Source organism: Alosa sapidissima, chromosome 22 (genome assembly GCF_018492685.1).
Source record: "Alosa sapidissima isolate fAloSap1 chromosome 22, fAloSap1.pri, whole genome shotgun sequence".
In the NCBI taxonomy this organism is placed as follows: domain Eukaryota; kingdom Metazoa; phylum Chordata; class Actinopteri; order Clupeiformes; family Clupeidae; genus Alosa; species Alosa sapidissima.
In genome coordinates this window covers 3,318,843-3,336,306 of record NC_055978.1, presented here as the reverse complement: position 1 = coordinate 3,336,306, position 17,464 = coordinate 3,318,843, and the positions used below count along the sequence as shown (strand labels likewise).

The 17,464-nt window shown below is 42.5% G+C and overlaps 1 protein-coding gene and 2 long non-coding RNA genes across 7 annotated transcripts in view; 1 reads left to right on the top strand and 2 right to left on the bottom strand.

Annotated features, from left to right (window-relative positions):
* The window catches only part of LOC121696856 (copine-8), a 161,565-nt gene that overhangs the window by 43,666 nt on the left and 100,435 nt on the right, over positions 1-17,464 (top strand). For all 5 annotated transcript variants that reach the window (XM_042077910.1, XM_042077911.1, XM_042077912.1 and 2 more), the window contains exons 3-5: positions 689-735; positions 3,538-3,641; positions 16,581-16,620. In XM_042077910.1, coding sequence (XP_041933844.1) covers positions 689-735; positions 3,538-3,641; positions 16,581-16,620 — 191 coding nt within the window. The remainder of the gene's footprint in view (positions 1-688; positions 736-3,537; positions 3,642-16,580; positions 16,621-17,464) is intronic.
* Positions 1,424-12,696, bottom strand: LOC121696858. The gene is made up of 3 exons (XR_006026332.1): positions 12,339-12,696; positions 3,038-3,116; positions 1,424-1,627 (listed from the first exon to the last, which is right to left on the bottom strand). It is a non-coding gene; the product is annotated as an uncharacterized LOC121696858 (long non-coding RNA).
* Positions 12,722-16,179, bottom strand: LOC121696857. The gene is made up of 5 exons (XR_006026331.1): positions 16,070-16,179; positions 14,780-14,893; positions 13,852-14,480; positions 13,022-13,130; positions 12,722-12,933 (listed from the first exon to the last, which is right to left on the bottom strand). It is a non-coding gene; the product is annotated as an uncharacterized LOC121696857 (long non-coding RNA).

Below are 17,464 nucleotides of genomic sequence, written 5' to 3'. Positions count from 1 at the left end.
TGTTGTTTGTTTTTGAAAGTGATGTTATCCTGCATATCCTGTTCTGCCGTCATACCCACACACACACACATCTAGCAGTTTAAGCAGAATTCCTTATACACAGGAAACAGATGCACAGATGCATTCTTTTATTTAGCCATTTACTGGCCAAAACTGTTTTTTGATTGTGGATTATGATGAACATGTACAATATAGAATATATATATTTTGTATTGCATAGCAATTCTGTGTTTTGTGTCATTATATTTGCAATAGATGCACATCGTCACCACAATTTGTTTATTTTGTTGCTTTATTTTGACATACTTGACAATACAGAGAATGTTATGTGCGGACACTGCTTGGCCAATGTTGTCTTGACCATACAGAGAATGTTATGTGTGGTCACTGTTTGGCCAATGTTGGGCAACATTCTCATGTTTCTCTTTCTTCTTGTCACACTCTCTCTTTCTGTCTCTGTCACTGTCTGAACACCATTATCTCTCTCCTTCTATCAACCCCTCTTTCTTTCTCTCTGTCTGTCTCCACCTCTCTCTCCACCCCTTTCTCTCTCTTATTCTCTCCTTTTCTCCTCTTACCCGTCTCTCTCCACCCCTCTTTCTCTTTCTCTCTCTTATTCTCTCATTTTTGCCTCTTACCTGTCTCTCTCTCTCTCTCTCTTTCTCTCTCTCTCTCTGTCTCCTCACAGTATGTGTCCTCTACACACAAGCCGTTGGAAACAAGGAATGGAGAGAGGTGAGCCCTGCATCCTCACAAACATCCCTAAATAAGCCCTGCATCCTCACAAACATCCCTAAATGAGCCCTGCATCCTCACAAACATGCCTAAATAGATTGATAAGTAGCCAATAAAACAAGCAAAAATAAATGAAGTTCACCGCACTTGACTAAATATGAATGTCCTTAAATGTGCCATATTAGTGGTAATTGTGTGTGTGTGTGTGTGTGTTTCCTGTAATAGCAGAGATTATGCATGCATGGCCATTGCTGGCCTCTTCACCGCTAAGCACTGAAATATCACTCTTTATCTATTCTGGCATTACAAACAAACAGCTTCATCACCATTTCCCAGCTTCATATGCAACTTCTACTCCCACTCTGCGTGTGTGTGTGTGTGTGTGTGCGTGTGCGTGCATGAGTGTGTGTGTGTGTGTGTGTGTGTGTGCATTAGTGAGTGAGTGAGTGTGTGTGCGTGAGTGTGAGTGCGTGTGCGTGTGTGTGTATGTGCGTGTGCGTGAGTGTGTGAGAGCGTGTGTGTGCGTGAGTGTGAGAGCGTGTGTGTGTGTGTATGTGTGTGCATGAATGTGTGAGTGTGTGTGTGTGTGTGTGTGTGTGTGTGTGTGTGTGTATGTGTGTGAGAGAGCGTGTGTGTGTGTGTGTGTGTGTGTGTGTGAGTGTGTGAGTGCTTGCATGCGTGTGTGTGTGTGTGTGTGCATGAGTGTGTGAGTGCGTGTGTCTGTGTGGGAGCATGCCTGTGTGTGTGTGTGTGAACTTTCAGTGAGCGAGTGAACACTCCTCCTTTAGTCAAAGAGATGGTGAACAATTAGATTAGCTTTTAGCGGTGCAGTAATCCCTCAGCTAACATGCTCCTACTGGTGTTAGAGCTCCCTGCACTGCATCGCCTAACCCTGAGGGAGGGAGGGGGAGAGAGAGAGAGAGAGAGAGAGAGAGAGAGAGAGAGAGAGAGAGAGAGAGAGAGAGAGAGAGAGAGAGAGAGAGAGAGAGAGAGAGAGAGAGAGCAGATGTACATACATTTGCGAATGTAGCGTTATCAGCACCATGGACCAGGGATCCGAACCGGTTCCAGGAAGGAAAACGAGAAACGAAAACAAAATGGTCTTCAACTGTTCCGGAACAGAAACGTTATTCTGAAATCCACAAAACCGGTTAATAACGTTTTTTTTTTTCGTTCTCTATATAACAGCCTAATAATTTGATTTCTGCAGTTTGAAAAAAAAAACGAATAAATGGACCTTTGGTCCAAATGTGTATATTTTGTCTTGCTGTTGTAATGTAACCTATCCGTCTGCCACTTCGGATCTTAGGCCAGCTCGTAGCGTAGGCTACTGAAACTGATTTGAAAATTGTTTGTAGCCTATGCGTAATAGCTTATTTTGCCTGTCCACGCCTTATCGTTTCAAAGTCGGGATTTCAAATGTTCGCGCAATTATAGCCTATTCTATGTAGAAGAGGTAAACGGGAAATTTGAGATAGGCCTTGTCAGCAACAGAAAGGTTCGTTGGAATTATAGCGCAAGCCTTTGAAGATCTCCATATGGATAAAACTTAGGCTACAACCAGGTAAGGAGTTTAGCACGTATCCAGAAATATTTTTGATAAGAAATTATTTATAGGCATAGGTTAGGCCTACAGTAAGTCTGTAGGCTATGGGATGGATAGCCCATCTGAATGTTTTTGGATGCCGCCTGTGATTTATTATTTTTGGGCATAGCTACGGTATAGGCTAAATCAAGGGGAAATAATGAGTACGGCTATTCTAAGGTAAAGTCCACAAAAATAGACTTGATAGGCCTGCCAAACACTGCCGGAACTTTAAGAACGAACGATATTTTGCGTTCCGAACCGGTTCAGGACCGATATGTTGGTGGCGGAACGCATGCAAGAACGAAAACGTTAAACATAGGCCTACCTGAACCGTTCGGAACGGAACGTTTGAAAAATTATTTCGTTTTCAAGCCCTGCCATGGACAAACCGCAGATAGGGAACGCTGTGATACTCAGGTGTACATGGTATTTATCAAGCTTTCAGTTCATCTGGTAAGCTACGCCTTTATCCGCCGTTCTCCACTCCCTTACGCAATTGACAAAAGCTCAAAACTGAGCGGCAGAGTCTACATACAAGCGCAGTTGAATGAACTGTGCTTCTCCTCCTACCTTTTAACACGAAATTCCCACTTTACCCTGATCCTCCTATGAATGCATATGCAGGAGACGGAAAACCGCAATTAGACATATTCACTTCCTGCGACAGGCAGTCAGCGATTTTACCCAAGTGCGGCCTGTTTGTACTGTACATACCTCGCCATGTTTTTACGTGCACGTTTCACGTAAAGCAAATACGCCTGAAGTGGTTGCAACAGCTTTAGTACATCTGGCCCTGAGAGAGAGACAGATAAAGAGAGAGACAGAAAAAGTTTAGTTTTTGGACAGAAAAAGTAAGAAAAGGATTGTATATGTGTGATTGTTTGATGGGCAACAGTTCCTGACTAGTCCCGCAGTGCTGCTAACCGAAGGCTAACTAAAATATACTAGCCTAAGGCATTACCCTTAGCACCTAACATTAGCCTAAGCCTTAGGCAATCAAACATTGCATGAGCATGAGATACTGTACATGAGGTACCGTATCAGATGGGTTTACATCAGCCTTAATGACATTAACGTGAGCGCTAGCATTAGCATTAGTGTATGAGCTGATTAACTATGGCATGACATGGTTTATTGGCTGATGGCTGTGATTGACAAGTCCTTTATGGTCTACCCCCCTCCCCTTTCTCCATCCTCACCGGCGGAACCCCCAGTTTGGCAGGACTGAGGTCATCGACAACACCCTGAACCCCGACTTTGTGCGCAAATTCATCTTGGACTACTTCTTCGAGGAGAGACAAAACCTCAGATTTGATTTGTAAGTGTGTTTGCCTCATACAGTTCTTTTGTATGTTTGAAGCTGTTTGTGTGTGTGTGTGTGTGTGTGTGTGTGTGTGTGTGTGTGTGTGTGTGTGTATTTGTGTGCCCACATTACTTTGCTTCAGGCTCAGTTCCTACTCATAGTGGCTAGTGTTCAGACACACACACACACATTAAACCTTCTGTATAATAATGTTCTCAGAAAATGACTTTGGTGTTTGTGTGCTGTTTATGTGTATCTATCTGCGTTCATATCTAGATACCTGAGCAAGTGTGGGAGAGAACATGGTGTTTGTGTTTGTGTGAGAGAGAGAGAGAGAGAGAGAGTGTGTGTGTGTGTACAGTTTGTGTTTGTGTGCTGTTTATGTGTATCTATCTGCGTTCATATCTAGATACCTGAGCAAGTGTGGGAGACAATATGTGTGTAGGTGTTTGTGAGAGAGAGAGAGAGAGAGAGAGAGAGAGAGAGAGAGAGAGAGAGTGTGTGTGTGTGTGTACAGTATGTGTGTGTGTGTACAGTATGTGTGTGTGTTTGTATTTGGTGCAGACGGGCTGTCACTGCTTGTATGTAAATTCCTTGCAGACATGGGTCACAAGGTCGTGCAGCTTCTCCTCTAACACAAGAGACCAATTGAAGTGTGTGTGTGTGTGTGTGGTGTATGTGCCTTCTAGGGAGGGTGATAGGCCGATAGGGTGTGAGGATGGGGGGTAGGTAGGGAATGTTGTCATGACAACAAGCCCGAGCAGGAGGCAGTGGCTCTGAGGGAGAAGCAATTTAACCTCCACCGTGTGTGTGTGTGTGTAACCTCTGATATTTCAGTAAGTGAACACAGCAGCACATACCTGTTGATCAGATTCCTGAACACTCTCTGTCTCTCTTCTCACATTTTCTGTTTTTGTCACTTTCTCTCTCTCTCTGTGTTTCTCTCTCTCTCTCTCCACTCTCCATCTCTTCCAGTTTATGTCAAATCTTTCCAACCTTTCCTAATACTCTTTATTTATCTCTTTCTTTCTCTCTCTCTCCCCCTCTCTTTTGTGTCAGTCTTTCCATCTTAATCAAGTAATCTCATAAATCTTTTATGTTTCGTTAACTTTGTATCTGACTTTATCATCATCATCATCATCATTGTCATCAAAATCAAAATCATCATCTCCTCTCTTTCACCCTCTCCAACTCCCTCTCTTTCTCTGTGTGTGTGTGTGTGTGTGTGTGTGTGTGTGTGTAGCGATTAATAATGTTGTTCTTCTGCTATAAAGGAGAAGTAGACAAGAGTGACAGCATCTCTGGAGACAGTTTTTAATGAGCACACACACACACACACACACACACACACACACACACACACACACACACACACACACACACACACACACAGGCAGACAGATTGGTCGTTTGTCATCACACACACATACTGTACACCCACCCACACACACACACACACACACAAAGACACGCACGCACGCAGACAGACTGGACGTTTGTCATCACACACACACATACTGTACACGCACACACACACACATACAGACCAACACACATAGACATAGACAGACACACACACACACACACACACACAGGTTGCCTAGTAACGGGGACGCTGGCGAGTCTAACGCCGCTCCGTCTGGCTTGTTTTTATTCAGTATTTTTAATATTTATCACGAATACATTGAACATTTTGTTAATTTTTTATCTATAGTAGTTTAGCTAAGTTTAATAGTTATATATAGTTACTTTTCCCTATAAGTAAGTGCGCCAGTTTTATTTTTTTACGTGTTTAATGCGTTGCGCCTGGAGTCATCCCACTGATTGACCTACGCTTCTCACTTCGGTGGACTCCAGCGAAAGTTTGGCCGAAATAGACCACTGTCAGCTGCAACATTTACTGGATTACAGATGAGGCAATACTCACGGAGTGAACTTTATTGCCTTTGGGGAAACTTTGAGCCTCCTGAAGAACTCCTATACCAACGTGACATCCTCCGGCGTCCGAAGTATATCCACCGAGGATCCCGTTGTGACAAAATATACATCAAGGCGATTCCCTCTCTCTGGTCTGTTAACCGCTGCAAAGTGAAGCATGATCGACGAGTTGATCACCGTGTACTTGCCTCTCTGCCCAGGTCAAGTGTACACACCCACTTCAACCGAGTAAAAGTTGGACTTTACAACATCAGATCTATCTCCAACAAAGCTCCTTAGATCAGCGACTTTATTACAGACCATACAATTGACTTTTTGTGTCTCACTGAGACTTGGCAGCAAAGCAACGACTTCTTTCATATGAATCAGGCTGTTCCGTCTGGATATGTTTACATCTGCAAGCCACGCTCTTCCGGGAGAGGGGGCGGTCTCGCCCTGCTCTATCGCGAGAACGTCAAGTTGACACCGCTCACTTTGCCTGATCAATCCTCTTTTGAACTGCTGGCTGTCAAACTCCAAGGATCTACACCTACCATTGTTGCGGTATTGTACAGACCTCCTAAACCATCAAGTGTGTTTTTTTCTGAACTTTCAACTGTCCTCACTGAACTTAATGCAATGTCTCCTAACATTATTTTGGTGGGTGATTTTAATTTACACCTGGATAATTCTACTAAAACATGCACAAAAGACTTTATGGACATGCTTGATTGCTTTGACATCACTCAATACATTGACTTTCCAACTCACAACAAAGGCCATATTTTAGATCTGGTCTGTTGTTCTGGTATACCACCTACCAATTTCAGTACTGCTGAATTACCCATATCAGACCACAAAGTTGTGCTATTTGACACCTATCTGTCCATCAGGAAATCCAAAGTTCAGCGTGTCATGTCATATCGTAACATAAAAAAGGTAGTGCCAGAGGAACTTACTTCACTAGTTACCTCCTATCCTTGCCCTTCTCCTAATGCTTCAGTAGTGGATCTGGTTGGCAATTACAACAACTGCATGTCTGCGGCACTCAACAGTCTTGCCCCCTTAAAGACACGGACCGTTTCGTTTGTGCACTCCGCACCTTGGTTCACTCCTGAACTACGCCAAATGAAGTCAATGGGTCGGCACCTAGAGCGACTATCAAAAAAGACTGGTCTTGCTGTCCACCAAGGGATGTACTCGGAGCACATTCTTCTGTACAAAAAAGCACTCTCTGCTGCAAAGAGCGCATACTATGCAAGGATCATCAATGAGGGAGAAGGAAACACCAGGGCTCTCTTTTCCACTGTGAATGGCCTCCTCAAGCCACCTGATAGTACCATCTATCAGAATGCATCTGTTGAACGCTGCTCAGCCTTCTTGAACTTTTTTCACACAAAAATTGAGGTAATCCATCAACAATTGGAGTGTTCAATTACTAAGCTGAAACAACCATGCTCCTTGATTGAGTTGGGCTCACCTACTATAAATGCACTCAGTGAATTCAGTCTCCCTGCTGAAAGTTACATCTCTGGTCTCATCACCAAGTGCAACTCCTCCACCTGTCAGTTGGACCCTGTTCCGACAAGCCTGGTCAAGATGTGCCTACCATCCATCATCTCAATGATAACCTCAATAATTAACACCTCGCTCATCACTGGTCAAATCCCTCCTTCATTGAAGACTGCTATTGTCAAACCAACCCTGAAAAAACCTGGGCTGAACCATGATGACCTCAACAACTACCGACCCATCTCCAATTTACCATTCATTTCAAAAATTATGGAGAGGGTGGTGGCATCTCAACTCCAGGATCATTTGAAGGACAATGATCTGTTTGAGCCATTTCAGTCTGGATTTCGACCAAAGCACAGCACAGAGACTGCCTTGGTGAAGGTAACAAATGACCTCCTCTGCACAGCTGATGCTGGACTCATTTCCATCCTAATCCTCCTTGACCTGAGTGCAGCTTTTGACACCATATCCCATCAGCTGCTTCTGGAGCATCTTACCAGCATTGGAGTGCAGGGCAGTGTTCATCAATGGTTCACCTCCTATCTCTCTGGCAGGACACAGCTTGTCCAGATTTTGGACCACAAGTCGGAGAGTGCTGCTGTCACAAAGGGAGTGCCACAGGGGTCTGTTCTGGGGCCCCTGCTCTTCATCATCTACCTCCTCCCACTGGGAAATATCCTGAGGCAACATGGTGTTCAGTTTCACTGCTATGCTGATGACACCCAGCTTTATATGTCCACCAAACCGACTGCCTCCCTTCCTCCTGCTGCGATGACTGCCTGTCTGCATGATATAAATCTGTGGATGACTAACAACTACCTGAAACTGAACAGTAACAAGACTGAATTACTTGTTGTTGGCTCAAAAACAACGCTGGCAAAGATGGAAAACAGACTCTCCCTATCTATAGATGGCTCCAACATTGCCTGCTCCACCAAGGTGAAGAGTCTTGGTGTTATACTAGACAGCACACTTTCATTCACTGCCCATATTAACAGTGTGTCTCGCAGCGCCTTTTTCCATCTGCGCAACATCGCAAGACTGCGCCCCTCCCTCAGTCAGCAGAGTGCAGAAGTACTTGTAAACGCCTATGTTACATCCCGCATTGATTACTGCAATTCCATCTTCTCTGGCATTCCACAGAAATCACTCCACCACCTACAAATAATCCAGAACTCTGCAGCCAGGATAGTAACAGGCACAAAGTCCACAGGCCACATAACACCTGTACTGTTGCAGCTACACTGGTTACCAGTTACCCAGAGAGTCCAGTTTAAGATCTTACTGTTGACATATAAGGCCCTGCATAACCTTGCTCCCAATTATATAACCGACCTATTAGAGAGCTACACCCCTTCCCGCTCACTGCGATCCTCATCAGCTGGTCTGCTCAAGGTGCCCAAGATGAACCTCAGCACCATGGGAGAGAGAGCGTTCTCCCACACAGCCCCAAAGCTATGGAACTCACTTCCAAACAACATCAGGCAGTGTGAATCCACTGCCCAGTTTAAAAAGGAACTGAAAACGTAGCTCTTCAGACTAGCCTATGGACTGTGATATGGCTAAATGGACTATATATATATATATTTTTATATATATATATATATATATATATATATATATATATATATATATATATATATTTTTTTTTTTCTCCTTTTTTGATATATGATATATAGAATAGAGAAAAAAAAAAAAAAAAAAAAATTATATATATATATATATATATATATATATATATATATATATATATATATATATATATATATATATATATATATTTTTTTTTTTTTTTTTTTTTTTTTTCTTCTTCCATTTGTTTTATCTGTAAAGCGACCTTGGGTGTCCTGAAAGGCGCTCTTTAAATAAAATGTATTATTATTATTATTATAGACACATTTTCAGTTTTTTCTCATCAATTTTGCAATTTGCAGTGGTTCGTTGCTTCCCTGATATCCTATTTGTTTAATTGACACTTTGACACTTTCTCTCTTACACAGGGAATTCACACACACACACACACACACAAACAGCATATGCTGTCCATCATGCATAGGCTTGAACATAGTATTTCTGTGTTACTTTAATTAAGCAGCAGGGGAATGCTGACCGTAACATAGATGTAACCATTAACGATCAGTGTGTTCCCATGCACAGGGCACACACACACACACATTAATGATCAGTGTGTTATCATGTACAGGACACACATACACACACGCACGCACGCACACACACACACACATTAATGATCAGTGTGTTATCATATACAGGACACACATACACACAAACACATTAATGATTGGTGTGTTGTCATGTACAGGACACACATACACACACGCACGCACGCACACACACACACACACACACACATTAATGATCAGTGTGTTATCATGTACAGGACACACACACACACACACACATAAATGATCGGTGTGTTCTCATGTACAGGACACACATACACACACTAATGGTCAGTGTGTTGTCATATACTGGACACACTATATACACACACACACACACACATTAATGATCGGTGTGTTCTTATGTACAGGCCACAGGACACACACAGTATTTATTCTCAGTATTTATCTTAATAAATTTGTGTGTGTTTTTGTGAGTGTGAGTGTGTGTGTTGGTTTGTGTGAGTAAGCGTGTAATTTTGAGGAAGCATTAACTTGTTCCTGAACAAGGTTGAATTTCTAATGGATTATGGCATGCTTGTGTGTAATAGGTTGTCTCTGCTTATGGCTTTGATACTCAGGGTGTATGTGTGTGTGTGTGTGTGAGCGTGCGTGCGTGCGTGCGTGCGTGTTGTGTCATGTGGGAATGCCAGGACACCCACACAGTCCTTTTCATTTGTGTCTCAGTGGGTTTGAAATAGAATTTGTCAGATGACATCACCACAGGAGGGGAGAGGGACACACAGGGAAAGACTGACTACTACTGAGAGGACACACACACACACACACACACACACACGGTGGGTTGCTAGGTTACGGGGACGCTGGCGAGACACGCCGATCCGTCTGGCATTATGTTTTTGTTTGTTTTTATGTAATGTTCGTAATTTTATGTAATGTCATGTTTATTTTTTTGTATTGGTTTGTCTAGTTACATGTTTTCCCTATTTATTTACGTTATTTTTGATAGTTTTCGTGTTATTCTTAGTCCTTTTTACTGCTTCTAAGTCAGCTGAAATTGGGAGCTTGCTATGGCTAGCTTTTGCCCTAGCTGGGCATCGGACATCCTTCCATCCATCCGTGAGCGGTGCTGCACTTCACTGTCTAGTCGAGGGGATCTCTCGGGACAGCTGGACCTGGGCTACTCTGCGGGAGATCTGCCGTGGCCGCCGAGCTGTTGCTGACCTGCGAGCTGCCATGCCAACTGCAGACTAACTGGGCCTCTGACATCCTTCCATCCATCCGTGAACGGTGCACTTCACTGTCTGGTCGAGGGGATCTCTCAGGACAGCTGGACCTAGGCTAGCTACTCTGCGAAAGATCTGCCGTGGCCGCCGAGCTGTTGCTGACCTGCGAGCTGCCATGCCAACTGCAGACTAACATTAGCCTAGCGGTGAGGAGCTGCAGTCTCACGGAGTAACATACGGTCGCTGTTAGAAGTCCACCGAGTTGCGGATCTACACGATCGCCCACTACTTCAGACTGTGCTTCCAGTGATCTCCAGACTGCAGTCTACAAGGCCTAACGTTAACGTGATCTCCAGACTGCCAGTGAATTCACCGGGTTGATCCTTTGCTAACGTTAAAGAACTTTGTTGGTATATCGGTTGTGAAGACACTCTATGCAGTTTTCACGGATCATCATTGCCCTTGGACATTTTCAGCTGGTTTGGAAATTGGACTAATTTTAACATCACCTTTCCCCTTTTTAAATATATTTTCTTTTTTTTTTTCACTTTTTATTTGTTTATTTGTTTTGTTGTCTGTCTTGTATGTCTTGGTGTCACGGGTACGCTGGCGACTACGCCGCTCCGTCCAGCATTTTTTGTATTTGTTATTTTTTAAATGTATTTGTCACGTCTTGATGTCACGGGCACGCTGGCGACTACGCCGCTCCATCCGGCATCGTTTGTCTTGTTATGTGTCTTGTTTGTTGGAGCGCTTTGGGTTGCACTATGTGCATGTTAAATGCGCTTTAAAAATAAAACTGACTTGACTTGACACACACACACACACGAGTCACTACATGAGTATAAATTGTTACTTTCACACAAATCCATGTACTTTTCTACAAATCCATCAGGAGAGATGAAAAGGGAAAAAAGTTACTTTTATAATATAGAAGCATATCTATTCAATTCCTGTGACTTACGTTTAGCTAACTGTTGGGGTGTCACTCATCACACACAAAAAAGAGAAAGATATGCTTCTCTTGTGATGATGGCAAAGACGACAATTCCTCTAAAAAATGAAGTAAACCTTCATATGGCATTTAAACAACACATCTAGTTTTGGAACCTGTGTCCAAAGCCAAATTTAGATTTACCCTGCTTAACTTCAATTATCTGTAAAAAAAAAAAAGAAATGGCAACAGGGATCTCTACCAATCATTGTCTTTGCTTAACACTAAAAGTTAAACTCCAGGTCCAGGGTAAATCAACCTACAGCCCTGTTGTTTGAAGACAGCGAGTGCTGTAGGTAGGAAGAAGAATGAAAAAATGTTCTACAATACAGACCACTAGTGAAACAGCAGGAAACTAACTGATAGGGGCAAGGAAACTGATTATTCTCTTCTTCCTAGCCACAGCACTACATAGCCTCAAACTGCAAGGAAATATGTTGATTAACCCTGGACTATCTGGAAAAATCTGTGCACGTGTTTGCAACACAGACTTCACAACATAGTATGGACAGCTTTGTTCGCCCAGCTCAGTCATGCACAAGAGGCTGCAATTTTACAGAGAGCATTTTTAACATTATTTAATTGTTGGCACTAGCACTTCTAAACACTAAATGGGTAAATTGCAATAAATGGGCTTAGTTTTGGAGCCAAATGTTGGAGTTAGAATAAATACCTCTGTGGCAATTGCTTGAACAGCCACATCATTTTCGTTATGCATTATTTGTATTGGTTGTTTAAAAACGAAAAAAAAAAAAAAATGATCCGATTAATCGATCGATAAAGTGCTAGATTAATCAATTACAAAAATAATCGATAGCTGCAGCCCTAACTAAAACACTGAAAATTATGTTCCATGGAACATCACAGTACTTCTAACCATTGATCAATTTCAAAACACAGGTAAATTCAAACTCACCTCACAAGCAGAGTCATTTGGCGCGCCTGGATGATTGACACCCTGATCTTGATTCAGTCTCTGTACAAGAGAACACAGGGAGATTCAGTGTTTGACTTTCCTCAAGTCATAAAACCACATATAGGTATACTATACTCAACTCACATCCCTGACAGACAATATTCTACTCAAAATGTCCATTAAGACATAGAAAAATGGCCTGATATTGCCACATTTTTCATGCTGCAAACCCTTAGCAGGCATGACATGCATTGCCAGAAGTTAACAACATTTACTGAAAACTGGCAAGCTCTGCTGAGAACACAGGGGATGACACCAACTTCTCCAATCCCCTCTTTCGCAGAAGAAGTGCCACACTGACCACTGTGCACCTAAAAAAATTAACAGCAATATGCAAAGATGAACAGGCATCAACTGGTACAGTGTTCATTTCACTCAAACCTTTAAGTTTATGACACTGAAAACGATGTAGACAGGGGAACAAAGTGTGAAGTGATGACTATCTGTACCGACAAAGATTTATAGACTGTAAATGCATGCGCAGGGCTGTCTGGTGTGGGACTGGATGACTGACACTCTGCTCTCAATTCAGTGTCTGTTGAAGAGAACACAGGACATGAAGACACAGTGCCTTGCAAGACCCCAGTATTTACCAGGCATTACTTCTTCAAGCAGGGACTCACCTCTGAATAAGTCTGTAGAGAAAACATCGGGTTCCAAGTCATGGGCGTGGTCACTAAGCTCTGCAACGGAGTGTTGGCCAGAAGGGAAGCTTCCACCACTGAGTTGTGTCTAAACAAGTTAAACAGAAAATAATTGGGCAGCAGTGGTTGTAACAGTAGGGGGAATATATACAAAACATACAGATAAGCTTGCTGGCATCATCTGGGAGAGAGATAGCCTGGAAAATCCAGACCCTGGTAATCTAGAAAGATTAAGGGTCTGGTCACGAACAATGTACAGTAATGGCCAAACTTGAGGGGCGGCAACAAGCATGCTTTTAAAAATCTCACTGCACGCAATTGGATAACACTAGACCATGTTTACTCTGAATGATTTCGGACTTTGACGCAATCAGATCAACACTACGACCAATGTGTGCTGTCCTCCAACGTTACAGTGTTGTCTTCATCAGTTTAGCTGGTTCCCCGGGATATCGGGGTAAAAGTAACATGCATCATTGCTCATTGCCAGAGTGTCTCGCAGAGACAATTTCATTGTGCTCTCGTGAGAACTCTGGATTTCCAGGGTAGGAGAGAGACACGATTGACTGAAAACCAGATTGAAGACCACCAAGATGTGACTCTCACCAAGCAGTGACTTCTGTGTTTTGGTTATGATTGTTAGCATTAACAAGCGATACAGTAGGTATTGTGTAATCTCTGTGGCCTCATGAAACTGACACATCTTAACACAAAGAGAGGATTTCCTTTTTATCAAGATGTCACAATATAGGCTATACTTTTTAAACCTTGACATCAATTCATATGGGGAAGAAGTCAAAAATACCCACCTCTTTATGCCAGGGCCATTCTTTCCCACCATAGTCATAAGTGATTTCAGTTCCAGCCGTAATTTGAGTTGTATCCAATGGATAGTCTGCTACCCCTGTTACTCTAATAAGGTTGTGTCTGCAGGTCGTGGTATCTTCACTGTAGCTGTTTTCAATCAAGGAGACTTTGTGGTGGAGTATAGATGGGAGCTCATTGATGCAGCTGAAGCTGAACATAGGCGTAAACTGTACCACAATGCATGTTCGATCTTCATGTTTGACTTCACATGGAAGCGGAAGACATGGTGGTAGGTTTAGAATGACTAATATGTTTAGATTACTATAGTGAGAAGTCAGGATTTCTGAAGTAAAGATCTCATGTTGCACTTTAACTTGCATCAACTGTGCATCGAACACTATACTTGTATTGGATGTTGACATTAGTGTACTGTAGTTGCTTAAAAATGAAGGTACAAGTGTCACTATAAACGTCTGTTTAGTGCATGATGTTTGTACATTTGCAGCATTGATGGAGCACTTGAAGATAGGTCATTTGGATGACTGGTAAACGATGAGCACAAGGCACCAAATTGTAGAATGAAGTTGATCGAAGCAGATGGGAAGCCACATCTCTTCCTTTTTGCACTGCACTGCAAATAACCACATAAAACTAAGTTATTCCTATAAATTGCTACAATGCAACGTTGTGCTCCCCCCCCCCCCCCCCACAATTCCTCATGTACAATAATGAATACATTTCCAAGTGTAGAATACAACAACAGACAGGCCCACTATTAACTAAGATATCATTAAAATACTATTGACAACTTTAATTTATATTGATGTTTGTACAATTAATAGTCATAGACTGAAAACCACTGGTCATTATATCAATTCAAGAACCAGTGACGTGTAACCTTCAGTCTAGCCTACAGTGTCAGTCACTCACCTTTAACTGGATTAATATATTTGATTTCTAACACTGAATTCTTGTCTCTTCCTGCAAGGATGTGATTAGTGGCATCCTGAAGGGGAGTAGTCCTCCTTGGCATGACAGAAGTTACTAAGGAAATTAAGAACAAAAATGTAAACAACAAAACAACTTCACTACTCTTCATCTCACTAATACCATGGATATTAAAACAGTATGTTCAGATACTAAATGACAATGCATACAAAGAAATAGAGAAACAGAAGATGTCAAAGGATAAACCCAACGTAATTCCAAACAAAGCACTCATTTACCACAGACCTTAGCTTAGGCAATTGTGAAAGCTGTCAAAATTCTATGTGCTGGACATTAAGCTTGCCAAGCCATAACCTCTGGCTATAATTTCCTCACGTAGAAGTTAATGTTGGGCAACTTAATATTTAGTCTATTAGTTGTCTAGATGGGCGTGTCCTCCCTTACGTCGTCAAAGAAATTGTAACAATTCAGACTTCAAATAAAGTTTAACATTGATAGTCACGATTGTAACCCCCCTTCCCTCCCCCAATACCACTGTGTGCTGTTCGTGGTTTAGGCTAAGCGTTCTACCAAGCTAATGCTAAGCATACAGAGCAACGTTTTAATGTAGTTTGCTAGCGAAATTGACGTTAGTAAAAGTCTGACGCCTCTGATGAAAAGCAAACAAAAACAAAATACATTTACAGCTGTCTGACAATGTATTCATAAATTACGTTATTCGTCTAAAGCCTTAGTTTGTCCAACGTGACCTCTTCAATATACTTTTCCCATCCGATAGCTAGCAATGCTCTGAATATAGTGTTAATCTTACCAAATGGATGAAATAACATCGATATACCATCTTTCAACACTACTGGTCGTAACTGATCTGCCAACATTGGTGTTTGTTATTCCTTGACTAATTTCTTTGTGGTAGTTCAAATATCCAGGCCACTTACCTGGATCAGAGGGTTCGGTCTCCCTGCAATAGCATTGGCAATACCAATAGCATGCACCTAGCCAGCTAACAGTAGCCTAGGTCAAGTAAATTTCCTACCAATAGGTAATTCTGGGAGAATCGCTGGGAATAAAAACGCTTAGTCTACTTGGAATACAGTCTATTGGTGCTATCTCTGGGCTGTAGTAGGCTGTATGGAATTATCACACAGTAGGCCATTTTCGTTTGTAAGTCTTTAACATTATGTCATTCAACCAGCATTTACCCATATTACATACCATAATAACACTACTATTAGGCCTACCTATTAAAACGTTTTGTTATGGATTTTTTACCTTCTCTCCACAACGTGCATTTCCAGAACTCCCAGCAAATGAATCTGGTGATCACAGGTGTAGCAGCTGTCTTCTATCTAGCCAATCAGTATGAGCATGCGCAGTGTTGATTTAGCTTCTAATTTTGCGCGTTGTGTATAATTTCCTGTGTTGTGTATAATTTCCCGCACTTGTGTGTCGCAGCATGCGGGGACCACGACCACCGATAGGGGGCAGTGGCGGACACACAAATATACAAAATATGTCAGGTTTTTGGTACATAAGGACTTTTGAGAAAAACACTTTTTGGGTATTAAATCATGCTGAGAAAAGGTTTTATAGGGTTTATTGTCTGACTGTCCTCGTAACACACACACACACACACAAGCACGCACGCACGCACGCACACGCACACATGTACGCACGCATGTGCACACATACACACTCACACAGACACACACACACACACACAAATTTAGATAAAAGCATCAGCTGCTTGTGCCAGGTGTCTCATGTGTGCTCTGTTTTACAGGTATGATGTCGACTCCAAAAGCACCAACCTGTCAAAGCATGTAAGTGTCCTCCATCACACAGACACGCACGCACGCACGCACGCACACACAGACATACACATTTACACATACAGTACACATACACTCTCTTCCTCTCTCTCTCTCTCTCCCTCTCTCTCTGCTCATCCTGCCTTCTTCTGTCCCTCTCTATCTCTCTTTCATCCGTGTTACTTCCTGCTTTCTGTTCTTTGTGCCCCGTTACCCCAGTGACGTGATTGCACATGATTACATTGAGAGGAAATGCTGTGCATTAGCCCCCCCCCATGTGTGTCCTGTGACTGTGTAGAATACTTATCCAGCTCATTTGCCTATGTTAGTGGTCTGTGTGTGTGTGTGTGTGTGTGTGTGTGTAATTGTGTCCTGTCTATTTTTGTCTCCACGTCTGTGTGTTCGTCGAGGTGGACTCTCTGTATCTGCGTGTGTGTGTGTGTGTGTGTGTGTGTGTGTGTTGCCTGGAGCTCTGGTCCTCTCTGTGTTTAACACATCCACAGTACACCTGCAGGGGGGAACAGCTGTCAAAGTGAAAAGACTCCTCCATTCTCCCAGCGCTGGTGCTGTAGTTCATTTCTATTGAGGTATGCTAGAAACATATACTGGATGTACAGCTCTGGAAAAAATTAAGAGACCACTGCACATTTTTCTGATGTCATCCTACGGTTGCTGATTGACATTCAAATTAGTTGACAGTCTTATTTAAATTTGCAGTGGTTTCCAGAGCTGTGTGTATATTTCCAGTGTACTGTAATTGCCGGACATTGGCCAGAAAAAAAATGTCCGACAAAATTAAATCTCGCCAGTCAAATTGTCCAATTGAAATTGGCTAATAATTCCGTTCCCCTAACAC